Source organism: Epinephelus lanceolatus, chromosome 11 (assembly GCF_041903045.1).
Source record: "Epinephelus lanceolatus isolate andai-2023 chromosome 11, ASM4190304v1, whole genome shotgun sequence".
Lineage (NCBI taxonomy): Eukaryota > Metazoa > Chordata > Actinopteri > Perciformes > Serranidae > Epinephelus > Epinephelus lanceolatus.
In genome coordinates, this window is record NC_135744.1 from 23,598,832 (window position 1) to 23,617,566 (window position 18,735).

The following is an 18,735-nucleotide window of genomic DNA, read 5'->3' on the forward strand; positions in this document are numbered from 1 at the left end:
ACAAAGTCTTGAGAGCCTTGAAGCCTTGGGTTCGGCATTCGGGGTTCGCAATCTTGGTTTCTTGGAGCCAGACAGTATTTGGGTGAGAGGCCGGATCTGACTTAGAAGCTGAGGACCCTATTGGCACACAACCTGTCACTCAAAGCGGCCTGCCGTTATTTAAACTTAACTTTAAGCCTTAATAAAATGTAAACAGGTGAGTTATAAAAAATGTTAACCCCCTGTACCATTGTCATGACCAGCTGTAGAGACCAAAACTGTTTTCTGTAGCTGGGATTGACTCGCTTCTGGAGCCAGCCTCAAGTGGCCGTTCCAAGAACTGCAGCTTTTGGCACTTCGGTGTTGGCTTCAGTTTTCAGCCCAGGACGTTGCTGTTTGATCAGCACTCGCAAAACGACCTGTTTTTACGACAAATTCTCGTTTACACTTCATGCATACTTTTTGGCAAATTTATTTATATTTATTATAAATATATGGAGGGCATTTTAAACATATTTGAATACTGGGGAGGGGGGTGGGGGATGTATATAATATAAATACTGCCTTGACCTTGAGACCACTGCTGTATGTTTTATATAGTTATGTGCTCCCAGTTCAGGTATTCACATCTGTTAATATGTCTGTGTCTCCGTGATGACTGATTAGACTCAGGAGGATGGCCAGACTTCTGCTGTTGAACCTTTTAGGTAAAGTGCAGCAGGAAGTGAGGAGGTGGACCGGTGGGTGTAGGTCCTAAAGGACCAATCACAGCTGGTCATCCGGCCAGTACTTATCTGCACCCTGACACCCTGATTTTGATCTTCCTTTCCTCTGAACTGTGAAACATCGACAATCACAGCATGGTAAGGGAGTCCGTTATGATGAGCAGGTGCAGGTATTTTTTCACAGCTGAGTCACTGAGGAGATAATTTTTATCTTCAGAGAACAACTGACTGTAGGTCAGTCTGAGCACTTGTGGATGAAGTTATAATGATCTCTATCTTTTCTTTCTTTTTAGACGAGCTACACAGATAAAGGAGAGAAGGTAAGATTAAAACTGCCTCTGAAGAGTCTGAGATGTTTGATGTGCTGTATTTGTCTGCAGAAGACCTGAATCAGAACCAAGCGGCTGAATGTTGGTGGAAAAAATGAATAATACTTTGGCTAATATGAAATATTTTTATAAGTGTTGAAACTAATCGTATAGTTATGGTTTTATGTTTCTCACCTGTAGGAGTCTTTAAACTGTTGGATATTTTAATTTTTTTACTATGAACCAATGTAATTAGGGTCCAGGCAGCTAAGCTGCCAGGACACTATTGTAATCTTAGTTCTTCTTCTTCTTCTTCTTCTTCTTCTTCTTCTTCTTCTTCTTCTTCTTCCGAGGAAATCATACTTCCCATGGGTGAAAACTCACCAAACTTTGCACAAAGGTCCAGTCTCATGCCAGATATCCTCAGCTGTAAACTCAAGCCAATAGTCCTGATGGTGGCGCTACAGCAAGCGTCTAAAGTTCAAAACTTTGAAAATTCATAACAAATCAACCATACGTGCTACAACTTTCATCAAACTGTAGCCCCAATACTGAAGAAACTTTTGTACATTTAAACCTATTAAAAATTATGAAGTTCATCACTCTGTTTTTTTCAAAAACTGTAAAACTTCTTAAACCTATCTCCTCCCACAATTTTTGCTCAATTGACACCAAACTTGCTACAGAGCATCTTCAGACTGTCCTACAAAAACTATGTTTCTCAGATTTTTGTTTTATCAAAAATTGAGCCTACAGTGCATCAAAATGTGTGACTGTAAACGGTACTGTAAACATATACATGCAAATTCTTGCTAAATAAATCTTCAATGTTCATGAAAAAAATGACAAAATTCTAGAGTCATGGTAGATGATGTGTGGCAAATTTCAGAATTTTATCTCAAAAACTGAATTTTTGACAGCATTTTGAATTTTGCTCTAATGTGAACAATTGGAATCAATGTTAAAATGGCAATGGCAATTTTAAACATCAGTTTTTCACTTATGGAGCAAATCAATCATTGTTACAAACAAATTACCAACATCTCCATGCTGTCTAGATGCAATATGTGTATTTTCATATTTTTGTCTTAATAACTGAATTTTTTACAGTGGTTTCAAATCTGCCTTTCCATGCACGGATGGCTGCTTTCCTACACAACAGTGAAAGGCTTACTCAATTTGTGAAGCCACTGTTGAGTTGCTACTTGCCAATTAGCTCAGAGTGGTAGATGACCGTCTTAGGTTCCAGAGGTTGTGGATTCAAGCTTCACCTAGTGCAGAATCCACATTGTAATGTAAACATCTTCTTGTGCTCCAGCTTATTGCTTAAAATTGCCTGAGTGTGACTGTTCACTGTGCAGCATCTACGAGCCTTTTTTCTGCTAGAAAATCTGCCTTCTCATGCTTGAAAATAAACCAAACTTTGCACAAAGATCCAGTGTCAATACTTCAGTGTGAAACCATCTGAGGCTTCTCACTTTGCACATAGCTCAACTAGTTAAACATCAGTTTTTCACTTATGAAGCAAATCAATCATTGTTAAAATAAATTCCATGCATGGACGGCTGCTAAACCTGCACGTCTGGCTTAGTCAATTTGTGAAGCTACACATAAATTGTCACTGACTAATTAGCTCAGTGAGATAAAAATTGATTCTTAGTCTCAGAGGTTGTGAGTTCAAGCCTCAACTGATGCAAAAGGCAGACTGTGTTGCTAAATTCCTAAATGTCTTCCAATTCTTCTGCTCGTTGGTCAGAATTGCCTAAAAATGCCCGGACCCGACCCATCGCTGCGCAGCAGCTATAATTCTTTTATTGTACTTCTGTCTTTTAGCATGCGAAGGGACGGTTCATCAATTTCCATCATCTCACCTTCTGGGTTGGCAATGCCAAACAGGTCAGTGTCCGAACGCTAACAAAACAAGTCACCTTTTCTTTCATCTGTCATTTTAATGATTTAAGCACCAGTCGAATCACTTCTAATTTTTCTCTACATACTTTTCCAGACGTATTGGTTTTGAACATTCGTTGTCTTCATCGTTGTTCATCATTCTGGGCAAAAATAAGTATCTGTGTTTCAGTTTGTAAAGAAACATCTGCAGGTTTAGGTTTAAATGTCGCCATTACATCGGAACTATACGTTTGTTCTTCACACAGACTTAAAATGAGTTGCAGCTTTCCCTAGGCCATACCATTCATTCAAAAACTCACAAAATTCACAGGTTGGACAGTTATATGTCAGAGAAACAGGTAAACATAGGCTACATAGGTTGATACCAGGGAACAATTAGTAAATAAAATGTCAAATCACGCCTAATTCTTCTCTAATAATTTATGTTTGGACCAAGATTTTTCCAGACAAATTAGGTTTGAACATTTATTGTCTTCAGTGTGCTTCATAATACCTATTTCTGGGCAAATACAAGTATCTGTGTTTCAGATTTTCGAGAAACATCTGCAGGTTTAGGTTTAAATGTCGCCATTACATCATAACTGTACATTTGTTCTTCCCATAGAGTTAAAATAACTGTGAGTTGCTTCATCTGTGGCCTCCAAAACTTCCAGCCTCTATCCATTTTGTTCAGTTCAATTTAGTCAACTTTACTGGTTCCCAAAAAGGCAACTTATTCATTCAAAAACTCACAAAACTCACAGGTGAGGCAGTTTTATGTCTGAGGCTACACTGGTTGATATCAGGGAACAATGAGTTAATAAAGTGAACTATTTATTATACTTCATATAAATAAGTAAGTTTAAAAAGTGGGGAAAAAATGACTGTTGATGCACATATACATATAAATATAATATCAATGTATAAGTGGACTTATCTTGTCCATAACAATTCAAAAACTAGACATTAATTTCTGAATAACAGATACAGTCGATCAATTTGTAAGTTGAAGGACATAAAATTAATTAGTTTTGATAATCTACTGAATATTTCAGTCATTTATCAAAGTGAAAATGAAGGGAGGATAAAAATGGGGGGATTTTCTTGTCATATATGAAAATAGATTTCATATCTTTGGGGTTTGGACAAAAAAGCTATGTGAATACTTTGGCTCTAGTAAAATATAAGTAGCTTTTTTTTTCAATTATCACACATATTGTAGACAAAACGATTTATTGATTAGTAGAGACAATGCTCAGCAGATACATTGATAATTTCTAAACCATAAGTGTTGGAGAATGCAGATCATTTACTTTAATAAAAGTGCTAATGCCACTGTGTACACGTCTTATCTATATTTGTATATTTTGCCAGATATCTAATACTCCATTGTTTTATTTTATTTAACCCATATTTAACCAGGTAAGCCCCGCTGAAATCAACAATCTCTTTTACAAGGGAGACCTTTGTAACAAAAAGTTACAGCCAAACACACAATAAAAAACACAGACAATACAAAGTAACATGTAAGAATATTAGAACATCAATGCACAATGACAAGACCCAACCGACTCATTCATTCATGTACTTATGAGAGCTTTAAAGCCAGGTAGAGAGACCTGCTCATGCAGTTTCAAATCTTTTTCAAGGTTATTGTGAGTAGGAGGAACAGAGCGCATAAAGGCTTTCTTTCCCAGCTCAGTCTGTGCACTAGGAACAGACAGCAAAACTAAGTCTTGAGATTTCAAAACCTTACTTAAGTAAAAGTGTGTAATCGACAAATGTACTTAAAGTACTTAAAGTAAAAGACAGTAAAAGGTTGTGCTCATTTGAACTCCTTTATACATTGTGGGGTAGTTTAATCTACAGCGATGCATCACATTCTATAAGATCATTATATGTTTGTAGCGTGGCTGTCCTGTGAGAACAATGTGTCTCTAAAAGGTTTTCATAGTGTCTGAAATACAGCCCTGTTTTCAGCTTTGTGGCGATGCATTTCCCAGCTGATCTAAGAGGGTTTTTAAAGAATTTATTTAGTTTTAGGTGCAGGAGAATTTTCTCAACACATAGGAAAACGTCAGCCTTCAGTGTATCACAAACATTCACCATCAACCAAAGCTGTCAGATGAATGTAGTGCAGTGAAAAGTACAATATATCCTCTGAGATGTGGTGGAGGAAAGTTGCATAAGTACAAATACCTCAAAACTGTACTTAAGTAAATGTACTCTGTAGAAAACACCATAAATCTGACTTGTATAAAAACCAAACCTGTTATACAGACTTACTCAGTTCATTCGATCACTGGGGGTTCAGACTACACACAGCCAGGATTGAGAAATCCACCATTTTTTGGCAGACATGAACTCTTTCAACTGTCAGTCACTCTGTCAAAGTCCATCATGAATTGCCTCCGCACTAACAACAGTGTGATCACTCTACAGGCAGCCGCGTACTACTGTGATAAGATGGGCTTCGAGCCTTTGGCCTATAAGGGTTTGGAGACCGGCAGCCGAGAGGTGGTGTCTCATGTCATCAGACAGGATAAGGTATGCACACAGACATCCTGTGCTGATTGAACACTCACTACAGTACATCCATGATCAATGAACCCACCTCTCCCCTCTACCTCACAGATAATATTCGCCTTTGAATCTGCACTAAATCCTGGAAATGAAGGCGAGTGTTCGCATCACTCTATGAGACAGTATGAAAGATTGAATGCTGTGAACATGACATAAAGTATGTCCGTACTTCAACGTGGTTTTATCTTCCCTCAGAGATGGGAGAGCACATGATAAAGCATGGAGACGGAGTCAAAGACATTGCCTTTCATGTGGAGGACTGTGACTTCATAATCAAGGTAACAGTGCACACTGATGTGCTGCTGATGGATTTAGTCACAGTTTTGGATTGGATTGGCCACGCCCTGCGCCAGGAACATGGACTGAAATTTAATTGCAAGAGGCAGAAATGAAAGAGTTTCATATTAACTGAGCAGTGATCAGTTACAGACAGTTACTCTTATTCATGTAATGTTAGTAAATCTGTAAGTAGACTTGCACATAAAAAAACAAAACCTTGGTATTTAGAACTTACACCGGATTCATGAACGTTGTGGAAAACTCAGATTTGATTGTAGATGTGTTACATTTCTAATCTTTTGACATGTTTAACTTACGTGTTTCGAAGGCATCTGAGTATTTTGAACATAACAGAGCAAAATATGAATTAAAATAGTAATTTCTAATAATGACAAGCAGAATTTATGTGTATTCCTCAGTTAGCAGGTGTAGATTTTGTTAATACCTACGAAAAGATCGGAGCTACGTACATTTTGATGAACGCCAAAATACACGGAAATTTCCTTGTGCCAGCAGTTAACACACAAATTCGTTCTTCTCACGTTTCATGAATGAGACCCTGTACTATTTTTTTGTTTTGGAAAGTGTACTATTATACAAAGCTATATATTTATATACAGTGGTGGATGATGGAAGAAATGCCACAGTATAGAAATACTCTGTTACAAATAAAAGTCCTGCATTCAAAATGTAACTTAAAGGGATACTTTGCTGATTTTCAATGTGGGTAGTCTGTGTAAATGAACCATGTTAAACTTCCCTCCATCTTACCAGTGTCTGGATGCTCATTTGCCAGTGAAAATCTGTCGCACTACAGACTGTAACTCCTCATTTTTGTATGCCCATCACTACGACCACAAAGAGCATATAAGCGGATCGAGAGAGAACCGTCTGAGAACCAAACTAAGACAAAATGGCAAAACTAGGCAGCACTGATCAAATATGAATCAAAATTTCAAATTTTCAGAAACATATTTCAGTGCACTGTTTGGCTGTAATACAAGAGTTTGTGAATAGGAAGTGGCCGCCATGTTGTTTTCTGTACTGTGGAAATGCAGGCTACATATACTGAGATTAAAAGGTAAAACAAAGCAGTTGAAATTATATTATATAGCGATGTCTCCACAGGTATTTAACCAAGAAAAATAAGCCCTTATGAAGAAAAATAAGTCCTTATGACAGTTTCCATCACATAACTAATTCAGTTCAGCTGAACACACACTCGTCCAACAGAGATTTAAGCCTAAATATCGAGATTATGATTAACTGGAGACAAAACTTTCTTCTCTACTACACATAGATCATAAACTCATTAATATAAAAACAACTCTGTTAAGAAACATGAACGTTATAGTGCTTTTATCCAGACAAAACACAGCTCCCTCGCATTGTTTACTTGCAGTCTAGGTCTCTCCAATATGGCAGCCATGGTGATATACTATATCTGCATTGGGCTGACACAGTCAATTTGGCGTAAACGTATATATGCCTATAATAATGTCACCAACCAATGTTTATTGGTCTAGTGTGACACAGTGCATTCTGGTAATTGTAGGTTCTCTACTTCTTGAGCAAAGAGCAAATGCCATAGTCCCTTTTCTCTGTTTTCTCTGGTCATGTCGCACCACTTTCAAAAGTATTTACATTTTTCCACTGCATAAACAGCCCAGTTTTATTAAAGAAAAAGAAGACCATCTTTCCAGCAGAGAAACATTTTGTTAGGTAAAAGTGCGAAAGATTCAGCATCAAAATATATTTAAAATACAAGAAGTAACAATACTCATTATGCAGGATAGCCCATTCAAGAATACTCTATATTACTGGACTATGGGCTTTTTTTGATAGTACAGTTGTAGCTTGAAGGCGGGATGGCATGCAGCAGAGGGCTGCAGGTCGAAATCAAGTCTGTGACCGCTGCGGGAGGGACGTAGCCTTTGTACTTGGGGCACCTGCTCTACCAGGTGAGCTACTCGGCGCCCCTGGACTATGATTATCAATGCATTAATGTCACTTTGATGTTGCAGCTGGTAAGAATTTTACTTCATGTACTGCTAAGTTGCTTGTGACCATCTTATCGATACCTACAGTAATGCATCACAATGTTTTTGTTCATTATATTTTGCATTATTAATCTGAAGTAACATAAGTTTTCAAGTAAATGTAGTAGAGTGAAATGTACAATATTCTGTGGTGCAGTAGATGAGCCAAGTCAAGTCAAAAGTCAAGTCAAAAATTACTGAATACAAATTATTATTAGCATTATTCTTAAAAAGGGGATATAATAATAATAATAATAATAATACTAATTCATAAAACAAATAAAAATACATTTAAAAATGGAACTAAAAGCTTACAAAGAGACTTCCAGAGAGTACCATAATGACTAAAAGCACCATGAGCTGATTGAGACTTGATTTTAGGTACAATGAGTAGACCTGAGTAACATTAAAGTCAAGTACAAGTACCTCAGAATTGTATTTAGGTTTAGTACTGGAGTAAATGTACTGTCGTTATTTTCCACCACTGATGATACAGAGAATGTACAAAATTTAAAGAAATCAGCCCAACCTGATTTGTGTTATCACCCTGCACCTACTCCGATTGGGTCAAACGTGTGTGGCTAACTCAGTGTGTGTTGAAATAGGGACAAACATGCTGGTGGTGTGACAGTGCAGTTTTGATGTTTTGTGGCTCATTTGAACTCTCTACTTCAGTCAAGGTCAGACTGCAGGTCTGGATGAACCGTTACAAAGATACAGAATAATCACCACTGACTCTCACAGAGATCAACAGTGGCATTAAAAAGCACTGTATCACAGCATGTTTAAGAGGATGTTCTGTCTTTAGCCACTTGAGGGCTTCCAGGAGCCGTCTTCAGACGAATAAACTGATGTTAGACTCCTGTGTTTCCAAACTGATCCCAACACCTCTCCACTGACAGACAGCTAAAGAGCGAGGAGCTGTCATCGTCAAGGAGCCCTGGGTGGAGCAGGACAGCCACGGGAAGGTCAAGTATGCTGTGATTCAAACGGTACGTAAAGAGTGATACACATTTGAAAACCTCATGTGGATACACACATGAAAGTGGAATAATAAGGTTGTGTTTTGTCCTCAGTATGGAGATACAACACACACACTCATCGAGTACCTCAGTCCCTACAAAGGCCTTTTCCTGCCGGGCTACAAACAGCCTTTGTTTAAGGATCCTCTGTTAGCCAAACTGTGAGTCTGTGTCCTTTCCTCATGCTACAGAATTCAACAAAATTTATGCAACATTTTTTCTTGCATCACATTCATGGAAAAGTACCCATGCAATGTTTTCTTTACAGTCCACCAGGAGGTTTGAGCTTCATCGATCACATTGTGGGAAACCAGCCAGATGACCAAATGCTGCCAGTTACAGACTGGTAAGAATCCTGTTTGAGCGCACGTACACACCAACACTGAGGGTACAGCAGACACACGGGGCAAAAGGACAAGCAAATACTCTGCAAACGCCCACCTCTGTCTCAGTGTGAAATGTTAGTGCAGATAATCAAAAGCTGGCTCCAGTCCAGTGCGACATTACTGGTTTTGTTTCAATGAAAAAGGAATATTCAAACAATTCCAAATAAGGCATGGCTTGTCCATCTCGTCACATTTCTTCTGTTTGTGTTCTCCAATTCCAGGTATCAGAAGTGTTTGCTGTTCCATCGGTTCTGGTCGATAGACGACAAGCAGATCCACACGCAGTACAGTTCACTGAGGTCCATAGTGGTGACCAACTATGAAGAGACCATCAAGATGCCGATCAATGAGCCTGCAGCAGGGAAGAAGATTTCACAAATCCAGGTGTGATTTTATCAAATGCTTTGATAGGCTACTACAGCTCTCTCTGTCTCTTTTTTTTTGGGACTTTATGTTCATCATAGTGTGTCATTCAAAAAGATGAGAGGAACAGCACTCCAAGTTTATCAAATTTTATTTTGCCACACAGACGTTTCGGGTCTGGCCCTTCTTCAGTGTGCTCTGGCAAACAATACAACAGCACGGCACAGGTGCGCTTAATTATAAATCAACCCGACTGACGCAGCTTGTAAATCACAGCAGTGGGAATCAATTGGTGACTAAGTCACGTGACCATGCAAAAGAAAAGAATTAACAACAAAGAAATTAACCACAAAAATAAACCTAATGAGGATTACACACGATTCATAAAAAAAATGCAAATGATATTTCCTCATTTAAACCCATAGGGATAAGTGGGTCCCCAGCAGTTTGAGGAACAGATGTGCAAGTTGTAAAGTAAGTAAATAAGTAAAATGGCCAAACGTGGAAGTACAAGATCCGGGTCTGTCATGTGATTCTATGGGGCCAAAAAAACATTTTTTCCCATACACTTACATGGTGACAGAGTCCCCTGTAAATCAATGGTTAAAGAGTGCCTCAGTTTCACTAGCAGGATTTGATCTATGAGGTCTGATAACATTTGGAAAATCTAGAAGAAGTGCACAATTGAATCATTGGACAGGTAAAATCAAGCAATCGGATTGGTTGTTAGCCCTCATATAATAACCATATAATGGCAATGGCAATTGATTCCTTCACACAACTGACCCTTCGCTAAGTCCTGCCCCCCAGACGCTGCTTGGCCAATCATAACGTAGCATCGGGCCGGCTCAGACCAGGGTCTGACTGACTCCAATGCAGTCATTTCAGATTTCCTTCATTTTCAGGCTGCTTTTGTGGATTTGGAGCTAAATGTTGTGCCTGGGGCACGTCGTGTATTAATGATACTCGTTACCTGGAGAGGTTGGAAAAAGATATATGTTTCTTCCCTGTTCCAAAACCAAAATCAGACCCTGAAAAGTGTAGGGTTAGCTAGCTAGCTACTGAAGATATAGTGAAACAAAGACCGACCCTGCTGTACAGGAACCAGTGAAGGGAAGCAGGGAAACTTTGCTGATATTGAACCAGCTGTGTGTCATCGCAGTGTATGCAGATGAACTTTGTTTGACTTCCCCCGGAGATCCCTGCCTGTCTGGGGGTGGAGGTCCGGGTGCTGGCAGCACACCTTGCCGTTCATCAGCACACACTGCGATGCCACACAGCTGGTTCAATATCAGCAAAGTTTCCCTTTATATTCATTGTCTTGTGTGGCGATCAGCAGTGATGTGGTGGTTCACTTTTACACTGTGATCTGTAGCCTATAGTTCGGCTTTAGCTTCTAACTATCTTTGTCTTTTTAAGCTGTTGTTGCTGCTGAGTCAGTTTGACATCCTGGATATATCCTTCAAACACAGACTGTAGACCCCTCTGTCTGCTTCTCTCTGGAATCACTCTTTCAATTTCAATTTTTCAATTTTATTTATAAAGCCCAATATCACAAATCACAATTTGCCTCACAGGGCTTTACAGCATACGACATCCCTCTGTCCTTAAGACCCTCACAGCGGATAAGGAAAAACTCCCCCAAAAAAAACCCCTTTAACAGGGGAAAAAAAAAACGGTAGAAACCTCAGGAAGAGCAACTGAGGAGGGATCCCTCTTCCAGGACGGACAGACGTGCAATAGATGTCGTACAGAACAGATCAGCATAATAAATTAACAGTAATCCATATGACACAATGAGACAGAGAGAGAGAGAGAGAGAGAGAGAGAGAGAGAGAGAGAGAGAGATGCAGGTAATGACAGTAGCTTACAACAACATTAATGAAAGTAATAATATTATAGTTATAGTTCTGGCTACTGTGGTACAATATGTTGAAAGTATGTATTAATATCAGACAGCATACTTGTGTGACAATAGTCATATGTGTATAATAACAGTAGAAGTATGACTAATGACTAATGATGGCAGCAGCAGCAGGAGGCATCTGGCAGGACCACGGCAGCAGCACAACCACACACGTCACACTGTCCAGGCACCGCTGCGGTATGAGTTATTCTGAGAGACAGTGGAGCACAAAGGCTCCGGAGAAGAAGCCGAGTTAGTGACATCCAGAATGGCCGAGTTAGCAAGATGCAGTAATAGGATGAGAGTGAGAGAGAGAGAGAGAGAGAGAGAGAGAGAGAGAGAGAGAGAGAGAGAGAGAGAGAGAGAGAGGGAGAGAGAGGGAGCCCGGTGTATTATAGGGGGTCCTCCGGCAGACTAGGCCTAAGTCAGCCTAACTAGGGGCTGGTACAGGGCAAGCCTGAGCCAGCCCTAACTATAAGCTTTATCAAAGAGGAAAGTCTTAAGTCTAGTCTTAAATGTGGAGACGGGGTCTGCCTCCCGGACCGTAACAGGAAGATGATTCCACAGGAGAGGAGCCTGATAGCTGAAGGCTCTGGCTCCTGATCTGCTTTTGGAGACTTTAGGGACCACGAGTAACCCTGCGTTCTCAGAGCGCAGTGTTCTGGTGGGATAATATGGCACTATGAGCTCTCTAAGATATGACGGAGCTTGACCATTTAGAGCTTTATAAGTTAACAGTAGGATTTTAAATTCAATTCTGGATTTTACAGGGAGCCAGTGCAGAGAAGCTAAAACAGGAGAAATATGATCTCGTTTCTTAGTTCCTGTTAGTACACGAGCTGCTGCATTCTGAATTAGCTGGAGAGTTTTTAAGGACTTACTAGAGCTACCTGATAATAGAGAGTTACAGTAATCCAGCCTTGAGGTAACAAAAGCGTGGACCAATTTTTCTGCATCTTTTCGGGTCAGGATAGGCCTAATTTTCGCAATATTACGCAGATGAAAAAATGCAGTCCGTGAGGTTTGCTTTAAATGAGAATTAAAAGACAAATCTTGATCAAATATTACTCCGAGGTTTCTTACGGTAGTGCTAGAGGCCAGAGCAATGCCATCTGGAGAAACTATGTCATCAGATAAAGAGTCTCTGAGTTGTTTGGGGCCAAGAACAATAACTTCAGTTTTGTCTGAATTTAACATCAGGAAATTGGTGCTCATCCAATTTTTTATGTCTTTAAGGCAGTTATGGAGTTTAGTTAATTGATTACTTTCTTCTGGCTTCATCGATAAATACAACTGTGTATCATCCGCATAACAATGGAAATTTATAGAGTGATTTCTAATGATGTTACCTAAAGGAAGCATATATAGAGTAAATAGGATTGGTCCGAGCACAGAACCTTGCGGAACTCCAAAACAAACTTTGGTACGTAAGGATGATTCATTACGAACGTCAACAAATTGAAAACGATCAGATAAATAAGATTTAAACCAGCTTAGTGCTGAACCTTTTAGGCCAATTAAGTGATCCAGTCTCTGCAGTAGAATTTGATGGTCAATTGTGTCAAACGCCGCACTAAGATCTAATAAAACAAGAACAGAGACGAGTCCTTTGTCTGAAGCAATCAGAAGGTCATTTGTAATTTTAACTAGAGCTGTCTCAGTGCTATGATGCACTCTAAATCCTGACTGGAATTCCTCAAATAAATTATTATCCTGGAGAAAATCACACAGCTGGTCTGCGACTACTTTCTCAAGGATCTTTGACATAAAGGGAAGATTAGATATTGGTCTATAGTTGGCTAACACCTCTGGATCCAGGGTGGGCTTTTTTAGTAGAGGTTTAATTACAGCTACCTTAAAAGACTGTGGTACATAGCCTGTTAATAGGGATATATTGATCATATCTAATATATGAGTGTTAACTAAAGGAAAGACCTCCTTAAGTAGCCTAGTTGGGATGGGGTCTAAGAGACACGTTGATGATTGATGATCTTTCATTTTCCCAAAAATATGATAATATTTCTTCAGGGAGTGCAGTTAGTTACAGTGTGGACTCTGACGGCTTAGCGGACCATCACAAAGGGGTGGGGCTTAGCGTATCAATTCCGTATCACTCCACATATACTCATAATCACAGAAACTGGTTAACAAACTAACCTGGTAGCTGACAAACTCCTACAATATGGATACATTTAAGGTCGACTCCAACCACTGTGGTGGCCTGAGCTAACTATGGAGGAGTGAATTGAGGAGTGCATTTTTCTGGAGGAAAATCTGCTGAACCTAAAATAGGATATGCAAAGATATGTAAATTTGAGGTCAGTCCCAGTTAACAGCCTGGCCTCAGTGCATTTCATCTCCTGAATCTCCCTCTTCACAGGAATATGTGGACTACAACGGGGGACCAGGTGTTCAGCATATCGCCCTCAACACGTCAAACATCATCCAATCCGTGAGTCTCCTGCATTTGATTAGAACCCATTAAAATTTCATGATAATCCACAGACTCCAGCCTCCTCAAATCTGCAAGTAAAGGCAAGTTTGAGATCCTGCTTTTTTTTTGGTCTTAAATCAGGTTGTGAACCTGCGTGCCCGGGGGATGGAGTTCCTCGCAGCACCTGACATGTACTACAAAAACCTGCGGAGGAATCTCAAAACCGCCAAGATCAAGGTGAAGGAGGACCTCGACCGTTTACAGGTGAGGAAACGTATCATTTCAGCAAGCCTGAAATTATTTACAGCCTCTTTACTTCTGTTATAAAATATAAACTATCTGGGTGTTTTTATTTTCAGGAGCTGAAAATCTTAGTGGATTTTGATGACAAGGGCTACCTCCTTCAGATCTTCACCAAACCAGTGCAGGACAGACCGACCCTTTTCTTGGAGATCATTCAGCGGCATAACCACTCTGTAAGTGCCACAGACCTGCCGATATATCTGAGGGTCATGTTTTAGCCTTTATGTCTTTATGAGACAGGATCTACAGGCCTGTGGTCCTGTTTCTTACCCTCACTTTCTTTAAGACGCCAAGATGGAGCCGGCTGAACACCTGTTTGCAGCTCCCACCCAGTGCGAGCAGTATAACAGCAGCCCACTTGTAAAAGCTCAGTAAATCTATCACAGATACAGATTAAAAGGCTCACTGCTTCACAGCGAGGGGGATCTTTGGATTGGGTTGCACCCTGTGGCACTTCATTTCGAACACCTAGCACCCATTCTGCTTGTCAGGACAGGCACGTCTTGTCACTTTCCAGCGTTTCACTACAGATGTGGATACAATGCATGAAAGTGAGAAATCTGAACCGCACCAACGAATCTCTCACAGCAACCACCAACACTTGATCTTTTGATTATCTATGAAAATATTTACATGATTAATCTGCGAGCCCCCGGTGAGCATAGCTCCCTGTCAGAGCGGAGAACCCTGCGAGGATATTTATCTGCCTGTGATCCAACATCAAAGTGTTTAACACCCTGAACGGTGTCTGAGAGAAGCCATAACAAATGACACAGAAGACGGCAGATCTTTTGGGGTAATTAGCCATCTGTGTGTGCTTGTTCTCTCTCCAGGGCTTTGGGGCAGGAAACTTCAAGTCTCTCTTTGAGGCCATTGAGAAGGACCAAGATGCCAGGGGCAACCTCACAGCGCTGACACCCGAAGGGGAGGCCAAAGCCTTCTACTGATCCTCCCACTGCTGCTGCCAAACCACACTTAGACTGTTATATATGGCTGTACATCTCAGAGGCAATCAACAACACAGTATATCAAACACATGTACATAGTGTTGAATATCTTCATGTGACACCAGATATGCTTTAAGTTGTCAGTAGACTGCATGCGCTATGACTAAATAAAGAACTCATGTTCATGTGGATTGGCGTGTGTTCAGGTGCACATTTTAATAGAATAGCTTGGGAAATATGATTATTTGAGTTCTTGCTGAGAGTTACGTGAGAAAATCAATACAGGCTTGTACATATGAAGGGATCATTCCTTTGTACCCTGGTTCCTAGTGTAGGTTTGTGTTGACATTGGAGCATGTGTGTCTTTTTATATAAACTAACATTGTAAGAGATTGGTAAGGGGATTCTCTCAGTTCAAATAGCAAAAAAATAAAGTGAGACTGACGTTTCAATTGCAGTTTGAAGGGTAAAAGTCCATTCAGTCACTATGGAGAGATCAATGTCTATGATCAAGAAAACTGCTTTGCCCACAAGTTTAAGGGCAGAGATTTTAAACACAGTTTTTATATCAGTATTAGCATATATAAGAGGGTTTTTAACTGCGGGAAAACAATTTTGTAAAATTTAGTGGCAGTCTGTCTTCGCATTGTGCCAGAAAGGGGTCAAAAATTAGCATGTCCACCAGATGTCGAATTTCAATCTCCGATCTAAACTGGTCAGAGCTGATGCAGATAAATACGAATAAATCAATGAATATATTTTTTTATAATTGTGTCATGCATACAGTTATGCCCAGCCTGCATGGGCTTACAAGCCACCATAAAATCAAAATAAGTCAGGATCAGTGTCCAGTGTACATATTTTCAGACAACAATAACCCTTTGGGGTCAAGGGTATAATTGACCATTTTTGACTTTTGATTTTACCTTTAAATTTCACCTTAGAAACTGTTTACCTTGCCTTATTTGGTGTCATTGTTTTCAGCACAACCTCACCTGTGTGACTTTACAGTTATTTTTTCATTTTGACAGACTGTATTAACACATTGGACCTAAAATCACACAAAAAACACCACCAGTAGGAAAGGGGGTGTCATGTTTTGGTTTTTTTTTTTGCTTGCAGTTTCCTTTGAATAGCCTGTTTCTACCGTTTTTTCCTGCACCAAACCTGACGATAATATTCAGGAAAAAGCACGGTGTACATTACTTATCATAAGTCTGCTTTTACTTGGCCTATCAACACAATTTAAAACTGGTATATAGTTTGAAGTTTGCATGTCATGTCATTATGTGATTTGGACAAACAGGCACATCCTGGGACTCCAGAGGGTTAAAAGAATAGAAAATTGTGCAAAGCAACAAAAGCCTCCTCTATAATCAGATCGTTGTTGTGTGAGATCCAGTTCATGGATCACTCACAAAGGCATTTATTGTGTAGCACTGGGAAAAAAAATATCCATAAAAAGTACTAATTAAACACACTTTAAAGCCTTTCCTTCCAGGCTTTTCCGACAAAATTGGCAATCTTTAACACAGTAAATTTGAACAGCTATTCTTGCTTTTGATCATCTGAGCATCAGAAAATGTCAGGGTTTGGACGACTCTGAGATTTCATGGAACATGAACCCTCTTATGTCATCATCGTTTATAATGCTTACACTTGCTTGTAAAAGTGAATGGGAAACACATACCTTCAGCAGAGTCACTTGTCCTGGGAAATGATGCCGACTGTAACCTTTCCCACTAAACTCAAAAGCCAGATGTTGGTGGGTGTAATTAGGTTTTTTGTCCAGTGGAAAAGGGGCTAAAGAATATAACAATATATACCTTTGAAAGGTCTCCTTAGTGAGTCATATCGAAAGCATATTGAGCTGGGAAACATAACTACGCTCCCAAATGAAGCTAGCACACCAGCACAGCAGACAGTTAGCTTAGTTTAGCACAGATACTGGAAGCAGAGTGGAATAGCTAGCTTGGCTCTGCCCAAAGGTAACAAATTTGTATATTACCATTTACTACAACAACCCCTGACAACTGACTGCACCAGTCTAAGAAATAATTTGAGACATAATGTGTTAAGTTGTGAGTTTCAGATGTGCTGGTAGACGGACTGTGTTCCCTTGGCCCGAGCTAAGCTAGCTGTTTCCCCATGTGCTACACTAAGCTAAAGATGTGCTGGCTGTGGCTTCATATTTACAATTTAAGAGTGGTATCAATCATCTGATCTAACTTCAGGCAAGAAAATGAATCAATGTATTTCCAAAACTGTCCAACTATTCTTTCACCGTGACATAATTTTAGCTAACTAACCTTCTACACGTAAGCAAAACTTTCATAACTTGATCGAATGTTTTACATTTTTGTGGTCGGACCAAGTTTCGTTGTCATGTAGTCTAACACGGTGGAATTTTAACAGATTAGCATCATGAAACACGGCACAAACGACATGAGTGAAAGTTTATGCTCACCTTTCTTTACTCCTTTCAGTTCCCTCCAAAAATGATGTCACTTCCTGAAAATTCTCAGTGGAATTGTAGTCTTTTTATGGGAAGGTGAGAAAGTACCAAATAACAGGGTGGAAAATGACTTAAGGGACACACAGTAGATTCTGAAAATAGTAAAATAACTATATATTTCGAGTATAAACATAATAGCCTATATAACCGGATAGAGTTCAACATGGCCTATAAAGTAACTATAGAATATTTTGAATATTTTATAATTTCATGGCTTATAGTTTTCATAGAATTTGATTACTTTGCACTGTGGACATGGTAAAATTGAGTACATCCATCAAAAAAGTGTCTTATTGTGCATCATTCTGTGTTCTGTGTTCATGTGATAAAGAAGACCTTTATTTATAATTAAAGCTTTTTTTCCCCTAATATTTAACATGTTTTAAAGAATATATGAGGCTGTAATTCATGGAGATAGAAATTTTGCCGCATAAAAGTCATGGCCGTGTCACGAAAGCTGCAATTCACTCACAAATGAGAGAAATCATAAACATCATAAACACACAGCATATTTTTCCTTCGTTCCATAGGACTTCCTCAAAGAGTTATATTGTGATTTATGCTCTAAGTACTCTAAAGGTATCTAATTCTAACCCTTAGGGACAGACTATAGACCAATTTTTATCTTTTTTTGGGGGGCAGGCAATCTTAGGGGCAGATAGCAGGTCAAACTTATGTGCCACATAGAAATGTACATCATCTAAAAGCTGGGAACCTAAAGATTAATATGAGATGCAGCTCAGTATTGTTTTGTTTTGGCGCCCATCAACCGTTGAAAATTTAGAGTGGCTTAGAACATTATGATGGAAGTATACGATGGCTGCTCCCATGCTCAATTATGTATCGATTGGTTGATACTATTTGTGACACAAATTTGGTGCAGAATTTAAGCATTTTTGACCACTTGAAAATGGATAAAAATGGGCAAAAATCCCTTAAAATTCCACATTAAAACACCAGGACCTTGAGGAACATCATTAAAAAATCCAAGGTGTGATATGGTATCAAAAACAATTGGATGCAGCGTACTTCTGTTCTAGAAACTGCTAAAAAACC

The 18,735-nt window shown here is 39.4% G+C and overlaps 1 protein-coding gene across 1 annotated transcript; it reads left to right on the forward strand.

The window, feature by feature from the left end:
• The first annotated feature begins 718 nt into the window (after window positions 1-718).
• On the forward strand, window positions 719-15,355 carry hpda (4-hydroxyphenylpyruvate dioxygenase a). The gene is made up of 14 exons (XM_033610026.2): window positions 719-842; window positions 998-1,024; window positions 2,846-2,908; window positions 5,345-5,449; window positions 5,537-5,579; window positions 5,681-5,763; window positions 8,706-8,795; window positions 8,880-8,986; window positions 9,094-9,171; window positions 9,433-9,595; window positions 13,861-13,932; window positions 14,056-14,178; window positions 14,274-14,390; window positions 15,051-15,355. Exons 1-14 carry the CDS (start codon window positions 840-842, stop codon window positions 15,162-15,164), a joined length of 1,188 nt encoding a protein of 395 aa, XP_033465917.1. The 5' UTR covers window positions 719-839; the 3' UTR covers window positions 15,165-15,355.
• Window positions 15,356-18,735: the final 3,380 nt, after the last annotated feature.

Excerpts from the sequence above, each read along its gene's own strand:
- hpda (XM_033610026.2), top strand. Across the intron at positions 1,025-2,845 it reads ACACAGATAAAGGAGAGAAG|CATGCGAAGGGACGGTTCAT; the intron begins GTAAGATTAAAA and ends TCTGTCTTTTAG. Across the intron at positions 13,933-14,055 it reads CGTCAAACATCATCCAATCC|GTTGTGAACCTGCGTGCCCG; the intron begins GTGAGTCTCCTG and ends GTCTTAAATCAG.